We start from the raw sequence: 16,597 nt of genomic DNA, 5'->3' as shown, positions 1-16,597 counted from the left end.
GAGGACAGTTTTCTTCAGCATAACATACTCTTTCCCCCTCAGTGATTCCTGGTTAAATAAATAATCCACTGCATCTTGTGGAAGAACATAAATTTAATTTTCACCAGTGAAAAAGGTGAAACTCTATAAGCAGAGAAAACATTTTAGACATATTTCTTTTTTTTTCCCCCAGGTATTTTTATTTAATTTTATGCATCAGATTTACAAAAGACAAACTGAACAATATGCCGTTTTCTTTTTGAAGAACATAAAACATTATGAGACATACAGTCCCACCTCGTAATTACAACAGTGCAAAGTGAAAAGAGATGTGCAAAGTTTCAAAACCCACGCCCTTGCACAAACAAAAAAACAAAACAAAAACAAACAAACAAAAAGAAGTCTAAGATTTAAAATGAGTGGTCAGCTTAGTCATCGTAATAAGTCAAAGCCGTAAAAAAAAAAAAGTATAAATAAAGTAGATGAATAAATGCCATCATAAAGTGCAGGCACAATGGAGTTTGTATAATTAAACATAAAATAAAATAAAGTCTGAACTGGCTAAATGGGAGTGTTGCGGAACCACAAAGTCTGAACATGATCAAAAAAGGGTTACCAGGTCTTAAAAAATTTGTCCATAGACCCACGCAGGGTGAATTTAATCTTTTCGAGTTTGCTAAAATGCACAGCATCTCTGATCCAGATTTCCCACGATGGGGGAGAAGGGGACTTCCAACCTAACAATATTCTGCGTCTTGCCAATAAGGTGAGAAATGCTACCAAGTCCGCTTGGGGCGTCGGCAAGACAACTGTATCAGGAAGAACCCCAAACAACGCAGTTGAGGGCACAGGTTGGAGGGTTAGCTGGATGATCTTTGATAGAGTCAGAAAAATATTAACCGAATTCTGTTTGAGGGATGGACATGACCAGAACATATGTCTTAAGGAGGCAGGCGTTTGATGACAGCGGTCGCAATCAGCGCTAAGGTTGGGGTATATTTGGGCTAGTCTGGCTTTAGTCCAGTGTTCATGGTGTAAAATCTTACATTGAATTAACCCATGTTTGGCACATAACGAGGAGCCATGGACCTGGTAAAGAATTTTATCCCAAAAGTCATCCTGAATCACACATCCTAAATCCCGCTCCCAGCTCCCATGCCATTTTAATAGCCGACGTTGAGGGATGATGAGGAGGTCTAGATAGGAACTGGGAGAATTTCTCCTTAACAAAACTCCGGATTTGTAAACAACAAAAGAAATTACTTTTTGGAAGGCCAAATTTAGAGCTGTTCAAAAGAGGCAAATGTGTTCTGAATATAAAGATCAGAGAAAGACTTGATGCCCAAGGAGGCCCAAAAATGAAAAGCGCCATCAACTAAAGAAGGCTGAAAAGAGGGATTTTTCAAAATGGGTGACTAAATAGAAAAAAAGTTCAGCTTAAAATAACGATGAAATTGATACCATATTTTCAAGGTAACTTTCACAATAGTGTTATTATAAAAACCTGCGCTTGGAAGCTTTTGGGCATAAATCAGGGCTGGTAAAGAGGATGAGACACAGGAAGAGGTCTCCAAGCTCAGCCACGCCGGGGCATTATTCATCTCTTCCCCCTGTCGCCAGTACATGAGAATACAAATATTACATGCCCAATAATAGAACATAAAATTTGGTAGAGCCAACCCACCCCCCCCATCTTTTTCAGTCTTTGAAGATATGTCTTGTGTATTCTAGGGCTTTTTTTGTTCCAAATGAACCCAGAGAGAATCTTATCTAATTTAACAAAAAAAGAAATTGGGATAAATACAGGGACACATTGAAAAAGAAAAGAAAATTTTGGAAGGATGTTCATTTTAGTCATATTTATACGCCCTGCCACAGACAGATGGAGTACAGACCATCTGTTCAAATCCTGCCTAACTTTCTCCACAAGTGGGCCGAAATTAAGCTTGAAAAGATTATGAAATTGACTTGTAATTTTAACCCATAGATATGTAAAGTTGTCAGATACAACTCGAAAAGGCAGCGCTGTAAACTGATATTTCTGTGCAGCAACATTCAGGGGGAACAGTTCACTCTTGTCGAGATTCCACTTATAGCCACAAATAAGGCTAAATTATTCAAGTATCGAGAGCACCGTAGACATTGAAGATGCTGGTTTTGAGATATAAAGAAGCAAATCATTTGCCTTTGTTCCATACCATTTCTAGACACATTTCTAACAAAGATTATTTTAGCTGCGTGTCGTTTAGAACATTTAGAACTAGAACTAACTATTTTAGATTAGGTTTTGGTAAACGTTTATCATGAAGATATGTTGATTTTTATTATTTAGTCCAGCTGAGAGACTGTATAACAAATACAAAGTCGTTACTAAAAAGAGTACAACATAAGCCTGAGGCTACAGTCCCACACACTGATGTAAATCCCTGTCCTAATAAAGACGTACATATGATCTTTCTTTTAATATTGAGATAACAAGATTTGTTCCCAGTGATCACTAATGTCATTAAACAGTTCAGTCTTGAGCTGAGTGATCTCTTCCAGGATGACAGGAAGCACTAGAGACCAATGAATGTTTGAATGAGAATAAAAATGATGTGATTCTCGTGTTTTCTACAGTCACCTGAGCTCGACACAGTTGAACATCTCTGGGAGATTTTGGAGCGATGTGTTAGACAGAGGTCTCTACATGTTTTTGGAGAATGGCCTTCATCCCTCCAGCAGAGTTCACAGTCTTAGTCTTGCTGTTCAGTGCTGGCTCAGTACCATTGTATGTTTGTGTACTTTGTCAATATATATGCATCTTTGTATGGAGTGGATCAGCCAGTTTATCAGAGGATCAAACACAAATATATCTGATTTTTCTATATTTATGAATATAGTATCTAAAAATGCAGGAAATCAGCATAGTCTTAATTTACACTGATGCATTTTAATCAATATTTACAATTCTGTAAATTGGATCCACTGTGTTATTCTGAGATTGTGATATCAGAAAAAGTCCCAAAACATCAAGTCAAAAGTTTTACATTCCAAATAAATTATTTATTATTTAAATGTGATGCACTGTAATATTTTAAGTTTTCACATCAGCTGAAAAAATGATACAAACAGTGAATAATTTTGAGTTTGTTTGTTTCAGAGTCAGAGAGCCGTGTCTCTCTACAGTCAGAGGTTTTTGTACGGCGGCTCAATGAGTTTGTATCACTGTGGTGGACTTTTGGTGGAGGAACCAGACTGGATGTTAACTGTAAGTACATCTGACTCATTTTTCAAACCAAATTGTATATTTTTAATGTTTTTTTCAGAATGTTATCTTCAAAAACAGTTCATAGATGCTACATTTTTGTTTCAATGTTTTAACCAGGAAAGAGGAAATAATTTGTCACCCATTTTATTTAATCTTTGATGAAGATTTAGAATTACTATACTGCCATATGGTTACCATTTAACCATAATCTAAAAGCATGCTGATTGAGTTGGGCTCAGTTTATGAGATGTAATGATTCATTAAGTTATTTTTATTGTTCGCAATTACAGAGAAAACAAGATTTTTCTCCAGTTTTAGATTGTACATTGCTTAAATTTAGAGTTTTGATAAAATTCTAAAAAAAAAAAGTTTTTTTCCGAATATTTTAATTCTAATTGTAAAACTAAGAAATAGTTCACAGATTACACACGAGTACATCAAAAGTCAAAGAAATGCTTTAATATTTTTATCTTTGGTACTGAAACTCGTCTGTTGCCATGGTTCAGCAGTGAAGCCTGTCTGTTACCATAGTTACCAAGTTTAGAGAGGGAAGTGAAAACACTGGAGAGCAGTTTCACCCAAACTCTCAGATTCTCTAACATCTCTCTCTCTCTCTGCAGTGGGTCGAGTCCCCCCCTCCCTGACCGTGCTGGCGCCCTCTAGTGAGGAGCTGCAGCAGGGGAAGGCTACAGTCATGTGTGTGGCCAACAAGGGCTTCCCCTCAGACTGGAGGCTGTCCTGGAAGGTGGATGGAAGAAGCAGCAGTGGAGAGGAGAGCAGGAGCCCCGGGGCGCTGCAGAATGACGGCCACTACAGCTGGAGCAGCACCTTGAGGCTCCCTGCAGACCAGTGGGAGAAGGTGGGCTCTGTGACCTGTGAGGCCACCCAGGGCTCCCACACTCCACTCTCAGAGACTCTGATGACAGACCAGTGTTCCCAGTCCTGAGCTGACTCACTGGGACTCTGATACTGGCTTTAGTCTGCAGCTTCTCTCAGTCTGCTCCCTCTGTGTCTGTATTGCTTTGATAGTTTTCATGTTTTCATGCTTGTGGCACTGTTGATGGTTTTAATACTTCAAATAAAAACTGAGGTCTTCAAATAGTGGTTTTCATGTGTTTCCATTCAGCTGCTCTTCTGTCTGATAATCATCCTTCAGGTTCAGCAGTGATGCTTCCATACACTGAAAATCTCTCCTTCAGTAACTTTTACTGCGAGAATCACATGTGCTGTATCACATCAGATTATAAACTTAACAAACAAACAATTAATATAATCACCACCAGCTGCCACCAGTGACAGATTATTGTAACGTGCATGTGACACATGATGAGACCCGTCCTGGTTTTCTTCAAGGTCAGAATTAAGAAAATAACCAAAAGAAAAACTAAACTTTCTTTCTCAACATAGGAGACACTAAAAAAATGTCTCTTTCAGAACATCAGTGCAGTTTAAAAACTGTAAATGTCAGAATAATTTATCTCACAAAGGTCAAGTTAGGTTAATGTTAAAGACTTGATGAACTAAACTTTAAAGTAAACTTTCAGATAAAATCATGTGAAATATTTCTGTAACCAAGAATGTAGCTGTAGTTGAGCAATCTACATACATACATATATCAGTACTGCAGTTTACTAAAATATTCTCGTTTAATAACTAGCTATAATATTCAAACTTCACAGTTTGAATATTTACAGGAGAGTTTCTTCACCACAGATCTGACTCACAGTATCAACTGTTTTGTGTATCACATGTTTTTCTGTACTAGCTCGTCAGGATGGAAAAAAGTCTGAAGTTTTGAGTCAACCCATATTAACATTACGGTTAGACATTAGTAATGACAGTTAAAGTTGTATAAGTGCCTAATAAATGATTGTTATTATTACAATTTTTCTACAATTATTTTAGAAAGACTGTGAGGTGTGTGTGTGTGTGTGTGTGTGTGTGTCTGTGTGTGTGTGTGTGTGTGTGTGTGTGTGTGTGTCCTCAGTGAACTGTATCAGTCTCTGCAGTATCTTCCAGCTGCAGCAGTCAGTTCAGTTTCTGTTCAGTCTGACTGAGGGAGGTTTTTGTACGACTGTTTTTCACTGTGTGAACACAGCTTGACTGTTGATAAGATGAGCACTCTGACAGTAATAAACTGCTGCATCTTCAGCCTGGACTCCACTGATGGTCAGAGTGAAGTCAGAGTTTGATCCACTGCCTGTAAAACGAGCTGGAATCCCTGATATTCGCTCATGAGAACGCTTAATGAGCAGTTTGGGAGTTTCTCCATCTTTCTGTTGGTACCAGGCTAAATAGTGGTAGTTGCTAGAAACATAAACATCCTGACTGGTCCTACACTTGATGCTCACAGATCCTCCCACAGCAGAGCTCACTGCTCCAGGCTGAGTCACTGTGATCTGTCCTCTGGACTCTGAGGATACAGAGACAAAAACATAAAGCAGCTTCATGGTTTTGTGGGCTTCATTTCAGAGGGACAGATGTTGATAGAGGAGAGGAGTTTGATTCTCTGGACTTTACCTGTGAAGCAGCAGCAGAGGAGAGTCCAGATGAGGACGCAGATCAAAGTCATGTTTTTGATGAGGAGGATTTCTGTGGCTTCTGTTGTGATGAAGGACAGCTGTCAGTCATCCAGTGTTCAACTCTCAGGACTATAAACTCTCCCAGAGCACTGGAGCATGGTGCTGCTGATGCAAAGTGCCTCTCTATGGAAATCATCTGACTGAATACAGCAAATTGAAATTTGTTAGTTTCACACAGGTTAATGTGTACAGTTAATCCTAAAACGTCACCAAATGTAATCATGTTTTCAGCCTTTTCTAAATAACAGCTGTAATTTCAGAAAACTTTTATCGCATTATATTTTTTATTAACACAGTAATGTGTACTGTATGTATATCATGTCTCCTCCTCTGGGTTGAGCCGTCCTTGTTCTCTCTCAGGAGTCGCAGCTGGAGCGGATTAACGTAGCAGCATTTAATTCCAGCCGTGACAACTACTCTTCACCAGAACTTCAGCTAACCAGTGTTAGTGTCGACCAATTCATATATCTTGCTATCGTCATGCTTAAACTCACCTTTCTTTCTCTTGTTTCTAGTTTTAGCCACAGGCATTCTCTCCACCAGCCCACAGTTCCTTTCAGCCCAGTCGCTGGACTTACCTGCAGCCACTACTCCTCTGTTACAGTTGCCCTGACCTCCGGATCACTTTCCTCCTTCCCCGGTCTGGTTAGGACCCATTATCATGCTAATGCTCACAAACAAATAACTCACAGTAACTTGTTTTCTTCCCATGATTAGTGTTTCCTCATAGATGTAGCGCTCTGGTTCATGTATATTTTGCCACCTTAGTATTCATAGTCATAGTGTCTTTGCTCATGTCATAGTTGTGCTTGTTAGTGTTTGTCACTGCCCATAGTATTAATATTGGCTCTTCCCCTGTATATATTCCCTGCCTGTGCACTAGTGTTAGTTTATGACTTATTGTATCACTCTCACCTGTAAATAGCTTGCACTTGTAGACGAGCATTGTGTATATAAATTGACGTTCCTGTAATTAAACTCTTTTTCACATATCTCAAGTGTCAATGTTGAATCTGTCTTTTGGGTCCATTCCGTGTCTGACGGCTTGTGCTGTGACACTGTAGTAGATATGTGTCCGTACCAAGGTCAGTAATTACATTACAGTTAAAGATATGTTGTTACTTGTGTTCAGGCTTTTCAGTTTTCTGCGTGTGGGCTGGAAAAAAACAAAAAAATCAAATATAGAATATAGATCACCTTTAGCTGCAATAATAAAGTGATACAGTTATTAAAATATTCTCAGTTCCTCCTGTCTGCATGGTAAAGTGTCCTCTGCCAGATACTGAACCCCAAACCACCCTGAGTGCACCTACAGAGGTCTGAGTGTGAATCTTAAACAATGCATCGTTTGAAGAATTGTGTTTTCGACTTTAAGTAGAAAGTGCTTTCACTGGTCAGCTTGAGTAGATAAGAACTATATAAGTACAGAAGATTACTAATCTTATATAGATAATTATTGTTTTTGTTTGCTGTGGAAACGGTATAAACTGCCTTTCATAAGGAAAACGCTGTCATGGCCCAGCGGCCTGAGGAAAATGAGATGGACACAAACGCAGGATCCAAACTGGAAGCAAGGCAGTGAGTGGACAAATGTTTATTTTCTCACAACGTAAAGACAAAATCCAAATTTAAACTATGACACTATAGCTGTGTCCAAATAAAGGGGAAGGATGCTTTAACTGCCGTGTCTGGAGGCAATGATGTCACAGCGAAGCAACAAAGGCTGTCCAAATTCAAAGAGTACTCCAAATGTGGCTGCAAATGTGTCCTGCTTTTCTCCAAATTTTAAGGATGGGTCCGGTGTATCCTTTGGGTCCTACCATATCCCAGGATTCATTGCGGGCCGTTTTGTCTGATAATGATGTTGATCGAAGCGGGAGAGGAAAACACTTGAAAATCTGGTGGTACAAAAGTTACATTTTTATAGCGGTTGTGTTGTTAAGCTATGGGCACCTGCATAGACATGTTTTTTTTAAAATTTAAAATAACCGTAAACTAGCTTGTGTGGTGGGTTCCTTGGTTTTTCATGTATTGCCGCTTACATACAGCCAATTTTGGTTTTTTGCGAATTCATGTTTTGGTGATATGTTGTAGGGAACAAAGACCAACCGGCTCAATTTCTAGACCTCATCAGAGAGGACATGAGACAGCAAAGAGAGGGTGAGGAGAAGAGAGAGCGCAGGAGAGCAGGGAGAGGATGGGCAAACTGTTTTCACTTCTTGAAAGATCAGTTCCAAAATGAGTTATGTATTAAGAAATTTATTTATTTGAATATATTTGTGACTTTGTTATATGTGTTGCATCAGTTTAAAGGTTTTATGTTAGTAATAAATTGATTACAACAAACATTAACTGTCACTGAACTCATTTTATTTACAGCTATTTTCAATATGTATGAACTTAACGCTAACTTTGAACAATTTTACATGGATATTTATTTGATGGCAATAACGTAAATAACCATAACAATTGAACAAGAATATTTCTAATATGCCAACAATATTTAAAGAAGGAAAAACAATATTTACAGTTGTTTATACAGGATTAACCTGAGTGACCTGTTCCTGGACCGTTTCTTTAACAACTGTAATAGATTACAGGAAGTCTCTGGCAGTGTTGCTGAATCTGATCAAGATCAGACATGGATGGGGTGCTGCAACTGAGACCTGCGGTTTGTCCTTTCTGGTCGGTGAGTGGAGAATCACACAGGGTGGTCTGCAAAGAGAGCTTTCCGGTTGTTAAGTGATGACGTGACGAATCCTACTTCCGGGCCTAAAGTAGTCTGCGTTTAATATGGCTTTTGTGTTGTTAACATGTTTAATGTTTTGTATTTTCTTCTATTTAATCTCAAAAAGCTCCTAAAACAGTCAGTGATCACTGTTGACCTCCCCCGGCTTTTATTACCGCTAATCATTTATTTAAGCTCAGTTTTTAAAACCTTACGATGTAACTACAGCCCAGCCCATGCAGCAGTATATGAATGACTAACCTCGTATTGTGGATGGATTATCTCAGTTGTTCTCCTGGCTGAAGTTTGGTCATTTTACAGCATCCTGCCATGCGATTACATTTGTTCCTGACCACCGAGAACACTCACGTTAACTTTTATCGAGTGGAAAAAAAGTTAGCTTGTTTATATTATGCTAACATAGCTGTGTCGCTAGCGGTCACGTAGCACATCATTATATACCAGCTAGCCAAACTTCAGTAACCCTACAAACGTCACTGCTGTTTAGTTTTCTGTCTTCATTTATGTTGGAAGTGATAACAGAGCTGTACGTTTTAATTTGTTTCCAAAACCCCGCAGTCAGGACATGCTGTATTGTATTTAGATAGCAGGAAGTTAGCTCGCTAGCGTCTAACTTCTAACTCCGTTAAATGTCATAAATTCCGTTTTCATGGATGCCTGGATGTTAAACTCAATTGTTACACCTGGTAGAGCAGAACGCTGATCATTTTATTAAAGATGAATGACTTTAGACAGTTTTTCAACTCTCAGTAATGCCATAGTGATCGTTGGATATATGGACCTGCAGCGGAGTTTAGGCCCAGACACGGCTAGTGACGTCAGACTTAACAACCAGTTAGGATGCTTCCTCCCACTGTCCACTGCATCGTCCATCCACAGGGTTTGCAGGCCTGGCTCAATCGACGGCTGCCACACCACTAAGATGTCTTCAGAAATATGCAAGCAGGAGATGGTGGATGCTATATTACTACTAGTATAAAACTTGTAACTCTGTAGCATACAACAGTTTGATAAAGTGCTATGTAAAAAAAGAAACCAAAAGAATAGAAGTTTCACGGAGATTTAATTTATATATTTCATATAATACAGTAAGTGTACGAATAACCGGCAATAATTCAGTCCCTGAAATTAGCCATGAAATTAGCCAAGTGATTCCTAAATGCATGTAGATTAAAGAAAATTGTTTTACCTGGATACGATTGTCTCTGATGAGCCTAAGGTACAAAGCATGCTGGTGATGACGATAAAGTTTTTCTAGCTCCTCCAGAATTAACAATGTATATGAAAACTGTTGTGTTCAGAACTTTTGGAAGGAATCTCAGGAGAAAGGTCTGTCTTTTAAAAAAGGATTTACTTTGTTTTTGGCAGTTGAAGTTTACACAGCGCTATGTGAACCAACAGCATGTTTCACAAAAAGGATTACCCTCAAATGGGCTGTACAACATAATATAGTGAGACAAAAAAAATAGATTATAACAGCTATCTTCCTCACGCACGGACGTGGCAGTCTTGGTGTCTGCTCCGAAGCATCCTCATATCTCCATGACCTCATCTGGTATCTGCTCCTTCCTCTGTAAGAGACAGAAAAGCGAAACACCTCTGTGCCTAGCCTTGATAATCTAATTTTATTATCCATTGTTCTTCTAGTGATTCAAAGTTGGTTTAGAACAGTGGTTCCCAAACTTTTTTTTGCTAGGCCCCCCCTTTGTTTTACAAGAAAAATGTTCGCGCCCCACCCGCTCGAACACATCCTCCAACCAAACACACCCATATTTTGCTCCATTGCGGTTTATTTCACACCTCAAACATTTAGTAAACAATTAAGCAAATACAAGTAATCTGCAATAAATTACAGGTAGTAATAAAATATACTACTAACTCTTTTACGCTATGTCCGCACCTACACGGGTATTTTTAAAAAACGCAGCTGTTTCGTCCACACGTAAACGGCGTTTCGAATCACCGAAAACGGAGATTTTTTAAAACTCCTTTTTTGCGTTTACGTGTGGACGAGGAATACAGAGTTCGTCACCCAACGTCAAAGGTATGTGCCTTTTTTCACGTCACGCTGTGCGCCACGTTATTGTTTACATGAGATGAATTGCAGAATGGCAGATAGTCAGATTAACAGTATTTTGTCTCTATTTTCAGGTTTTACACGCTTACATATACACACGCAGTTACTGTCCCTCCATTTAGAAAGGCAGAGACGTCACGGTGTGATTATTTTACATGTAGTTGTTTTTTTCCTGTGTAGTAATATTCAACATTGCTATCAATACATTTTTCAAAAAAAAAAAAAAAAAGCCTCTCTGTGCAAAATGGTTTTAAAAACATAAACAACTGTGGGATACTGTTAGTCCGTGATTTAGACAGGGGGAACAAACTGTGGCAGGATCAGCCTGATATTATTTGTATCCCACTGTAACTTTACTGTATAAAGAGCTACCATCTCCAAAATGTCAGGAGTAGTTAGTCATTACAACAAGTGTTTGTGAACTAAAAATCAAGAATGTGGGATACTGTTTGTCCGTGATTTGAAGAGCCCAACGCTGCTCCCGACGCAGGGAAAACTAATTTTGCAGGGGAGACCTACCTCTGCACTTGTGCAGGTGAAACCAAAGGGAAGATATGCTTCACCATATTTTCTAGTCTTTGGCTTGGAATGAAGTTGGTTTGGAAACATATTCAGCCATGCTTGCTTCATCTCCTGCTTTGCGTTTGTGTGGGAGCCCCGTGCTAGCAGCAGTGTTGCCAACTCCTCAGTAAGGAAAATCGCTATTGGTTGTCCTAAAAGTCGCTAGAAGTCGCTAAATGACGTCATCACCTAATTTGCATAATTGGTCATGCTAATATAATTGTAACCTATGTTGTTGGAGAGAGAAATAACATCGTGGAAGAGACATAAAGTGAGTAAAAAACGTCCTAAATGCATTTAGAGTTTATTTAGAACTACAAATTAAATTTCTTTTAGCAATTATTGTTTTTTTTAATGTCACAATTCCAACCCTGCTCCTTTACCCGGGCTTGGACTGGCAAAAGTGATCCGAAATAGGCACTCTGGTGGAGTTACTTTGTGTGTGTGTGTTTATAAGTAGTTTTAAACCTTGTGATCCACAAAACAGCATAAGAGTAAACGAGTAAAAGAAGAACTGACTGTGTTACAGCACCCGCTGCTTGTTGAGAGTAAAAGCGATACGCGCTTTCACGTCTTTTTTTAGCGACTTTTTAAAGAAAAAAAGTCGCTAGGGGGTCTGAAAACTCGCTAAATATAGCGACAAAGTCGCTAAGTTGGCAACACTGGCTAGCAGTGTCCAAGCACTGTTTTTTTTGTTTTTTTTCCCTTTTCATACCGCGCCCCCCTGCAATGGCTCTGCGCCCCCCCAAGGGGGCGGGCCCCACACTTTGGGAAGGTCTGGTTTAGAATATCATGTTCAGGACTCTCTGACCCAGAAACTTATTCTAATCATAATCTATGTGTGTAAGAGCGTTTGCAATTACCCCTCTGCACTCTAGGTCATTTCCCACAATATATCAGTCCGGACAGTCACGCCGAACGAAGCTTATGACCTTCAGAAGACTGAGTGCCAACTCATTAGGAGCACATTTGCAGTAAATGTATGAAAATGATTATAACCACTTATTTTAGTAAAACAAATCAAAGATTTTCAATCCCAATATTCCCTCCTTTCACACGTTTTAACGTGAGAACAAAAAACCTGTTTCTTCCAGCCTGCTTCCCCACAGGTTCCTCTCAGCCTCTCCCTCTTACCTGGGGTGGTGTCCTGTGGTCGAATCAGCACTAAATCAGCTGTCGTCCCCATTCAGTCAGTCAGATACTGGGTCTTCCAGACCGTCAGCCTGCCTCCTGATGGGAACGCACTAAACGAACACAGGCAACACTGTTGATTAGAGTCCTCAAACATGGGATAGACAACATCCACAACATTGTAACATTTTCAGCTTTTTGTAGTTAACAGCTGTCATTTCAGAAAATAAAATTAGGTGATGATATCAAAGAAAGTACATTCACCTTCAGTTCTAATTCTTTACATGCTAGGACACACATAAAAAAAACATTTTCATTGTTAGAAAATTATTTAAATACAATATCTGATGAACAACATCACAACATATTAAACTATATCACCTTTTATTAAAGAAAAAATGAGGTGTAATGGAAACACATTGTGTGAAAACTACACTCATAATCAATTAAAAACCCGGAATAACTTGAAGTAATAGCTTTCTGTATGACTTTAGCATTTCTCATATCGTCAGTGGCACTGACATTTCTGATCTTTGTTTTTCTAATCACATGCCTGTGATGGCTGAACTTGCTTTTCTCAAAAATAATCAAGAGTCTTAACTGTAAAGCTGAGCTCTGACTAAATAATGCAGCTTCCCAACCAATCAGACAGATGTATAGGAGAGCTGAGTGAAGATGGATGAAAGAGAAACAGGTGTCATATGTTGTACTACAAGATTGTTAAACTCTCAGGAGACTGTCATCATGAAGCATTTTCCGGATATTGTGTGACAGACCCCATACTTTATTTAGCAGTTTTAACGCTGTTGTTAATCCTCCTTGTGCTGCTCCTCTTGTAGAGTCTTAAGGAATGTGTGAGAATTTATTATATATTTTGTTGACAGGATTGTCTGCAGTCTGTCTTTTGACAGTTTCAAGCAGGCGTTGCCTTCATTGTTGGCCAAAGCAGTTACCCACTTGAAACCTCATCTAAACAAAAATTGGGACTGGGCCATGTTCAGGACTGTGTAGTATAATCTGTTCTTTTAACAACAGTCTATTAAAGTCTAAGAACTGCGGAGAAAGAAAGGGCTGGACTGCAGGTAGACCAGTGCACCATCTGTACACTTTTACTATGAAGCCATGCTGTTTAATAGATGCAGTATGTGGTTTCGCTTGTTTAAATAAAATGTTTGGGGTTTTTTCATTTGTGTTAATGAGTTCAATAACAAAATGTCAGATTCTGTAACATTTTGCAGTCTGATAACTCAGTCAGTGTAATGTGCTAGTGTCCATGTTTAACTCGTGTGTTTTAAAGGAGATCAGAGCTGCTATGAAATCACAACAGAAGGTTACTGTTAAGTCAAATTGTTGAATGTTGTCATTGTGTTTCTTAAATTTGTAAAGTATTGGTTCAAGCAGTAGGATCAAAGCCATTCCTTTGATCCTGACCACCTCTCCAGCCGCTCTGTGCTGGGGGAGGTTTTATTGTAGATACATCCCCTCTGGAAGATCTGTTTCTTGTGTTGTAAGCTTCCTGCTTTTATAACCCTTTTGGTGAGCAGGAGGTCACATAAACGCACCCCCATGACACACACACACAAATTCTCACAAACACACACACACACAAGTTCTTGCACACACATACACACACATATTGCCTTGTCTTAGAACCATTGGGTGGTTTTACGTTGGGAAGTGCTTGTGTTGTGTTGTATTGTTTATTGTAACTGTCATGTCAATAAATAGCTGCGAGGAGAGCTACTCTTTGAAGGATTTGGGCTAGAGACAGGTGAGGAGCATTGCTCTACTGCCTGGTTCTGACCAAAGCTCTCCCTTGTTAGCGAGTTAAAGACCGGTTGAAGATGTTCTGTTATGTCTTGTGTTCTTCATGAGGAATAAGTCTCTAAACTAGCGGGGCCTGTGGAAACACAGACCCAACAGTTACTTTATGGAAGCAGAGAGTCTGAGTCTGTCTCTCCGTAACTTTGTTCTGTACTACATGTTAATGGATTAACTTGTTCATCACAGCAATGAGCAAATAATAATCAAGACAACGCCATACTTGTATCTACACTGAATTGTGCTGTATTAAGTTGTTTTCTGGGAATGTTTAATAAATTACAAGATATTCAAAATGTTTATTTATCAAGAGTATTAGTGGCACTGCATACAAACATTTTGAAATCATAAAATATAAGCTTTTAAAATATAAATATTTTTTATAATTAATGTATTTATAATATAAGCTTTTTCTGACATTATAAAACAAAGATTAATAAAAATAAAATGAAAGAACTCGCTACATTTACTCTTAAAATGTTTTTTTTTTTATCAACAATGCTGTTTACACTGTATTTTACTCTTTTAAGCCAAGTTGATGAGATATTTCAGTATTTTCAAGCTGAGCTCAAAGGTCATAGCTAAGCTTTTTTCAGTACATGGCCCAGCTTTCTTTATCATCATTTTGCAAGCTGAGAGGAGACTCTCTAGACTTTCTTCAACTTTTCCAAGCTACGCGAAAAATTATGGTAGTTGTTTAAGAGATATACAGCAAGTGTGTGTGTGTGTGTGTGTGTGTGTGTGTGTGTGTGTGTGTGTGTGTGTGTGTCCTCAGTGAACTGTATCAGTCTCTGCAGTATCTTCCAGCTGCAGCAGTCAGTTCAGTTTCTGTTCAGTCTGACTGAGGGAGGTTTTTGTACGACTGTTTTTCACTGTGTGAACACATACTGACTGTTTAGAGAGTGGAGACTCTGACAGTAATAAACTGCTGCATCTTCAGCCTGGACTCCACTGATGGTCAGAGTGAAGTCAGAGTTTGATCCACTGCCTGTAAAACGAGCTGGAATCCCTGATTCTCTCTGACTAGTATACTTAATGAAAAGTTTAGGAACTCCTCCATCTTTCTGTTGGTACCAGAATAAATAGCTGGAGCTATAAACATCCTGACTGGTCCTACACTTGATGCTCACAGTTCCTCCCACAGCAGAGCTCACTGCTCCAGGCTGAGTCACTGTGATCTGTCCTCTGGACTCTGAGGATACAGAGACAAAAACATAAAGCAGCTTCATGGTTTTGTGGGCTTCATTTCAGAGGGACAGATGTTGATAGAGGAGAGGAGTTTGATTCTCTGGACTTTACCTGTGAAGCAGCAGCAGAGGAGAGTCCAGATGAGGACGCAGATCAAAGTCATGTTTTTGATGAGGAGGATTTCTGTGGCTTCTGTTGTGATGAAGGACATCTGTCAGTCATCCAGTGTTCAACTCTCAGGACTATAAACTCTCCCAGAGCACTGGAGCATGGTGCTGCTGATGCAAAGTGCCTCTCTATGGAAATGATCTGACTGACTCACACAGAGACTTGGATCAAATAGTTGATGCTGTTTATCAATTAATCAGTCAGTTTTTCATATTATTCACTGTAAAATATTTTAAAAAGAAGAATATTTTTGAAAGAATATTTCCTCTGTGTGTCATGGTCTGGGTGAGCTTTATTTTTGTCCCTACGCCCTCTCTGTGTTCCCTGGTATCCGCCCTGCACTGAGCCCTCATCATGCCGCTTGCTCAGCTCACCTGTTCCTGATCCACAAGCAATCAGCAGAACATATTTAAGATCAGCATCCTCATCTCTGCTTTGCCAGTTCGTCAACTAACCTCACGATGGTAACAGGCCTCTTTGGTTCATGTTCCAGGTTAAAGTCTTGTACTTACCTTATCTTGTCTGTGCTTCCAGTTGTCACATCTCACCATCATTACACTACCCACAGCTCAGGTTCTTCTGGACACAGATCTCCACAGCAAGGCTTCCATTTTTTTGCTGCACACTTCACTGCTCAGATTTGTATCATTCACCACCTCCACCTGCCTGTCCTCCTGCTACCGTCTCTTGTGGATCACTGGAAAACAAGGTTGGAATCATCCCACTCACTCACCAATCTAGGAGCTCACCTGGCCATCACCTCTCCTAGAGGTGTTTTACCCTCCACCTGGCAAGTAAGAATACCTTTCCAATATTCCTCACCTCTCCAGTCGAGCTTCCCCTGCAGTCCTCTCTAATCACGCTCTCCCTCTTCCCACAGTACTGACTCGCTTGCCTTCTTCCCTCCTTCGTGTTGCCAGTAACTCCTGTATTTAAGTGAGTAAACTAGTTGAAACTTTATTGTTGCCTCCCATGCTTGAATCTGCTTTTGGGTCCTGGATCTCACAACAACCTCCAGGCTCTCATGAAAATTTGCTTTATCTTGATCAGGAGGTGAAACAATTCATCAGATTACTGGTTGGAAATATATT

The 16,597-nt window shown here is 39.4% G+C and overlaps 3 gene segments (V, D, J or C); 2 read left to right on the top strand and 1 right to left on the bottom strand.

The window, feature by feature from the left end:
- The window catches only part of LOC102076541 (Ig kappa chain V-V region MOPC 21-like), an 811,057-nt gene that overhangs the window by 646,234 nt on the left and 148,226 nt on the right, over positions 1 to 16,597 (top strand).
- The window catches only part of LOC102076925 (Ig kappa-b4 chain C region-like), a 489,463-nt gene that overhangs the window by 409,929 nt on the left and 62,937 nt on the right, over positions 1 to 16,597 (top strand).
- Positions 5,296 to 5,806, bottom strand: LOC109196596 (Ig kappa chain V region 3547-like). The segment is given in 2 exon segments: positions 5,296 to 5,642; positions 5,750 to 5,806. Coding segments are annotated over 2 exon segments (384 nt in total).

This window comes from Oreochromis niloticus, linkage group LG22 (assembly GCF_001858045.2).
Source record: "Oreochromis niloticus isolate F11D_XX linkage group LG22, O_niloticus_UMD_NMBU, whole genome shotgun sequence".
Taxonomy (NCBI): domain Eukaryota; kingdom Metazoa; phylum Chordata; class Actinopteri; order Cichliformes; family Cichlidae; genus Oreochromis; species Oreochromis niloticus.
Note: the sequence above shows the minus strand (reverse complement) of the source record. Positions and strands in the feature narration are given on the sequence as shown.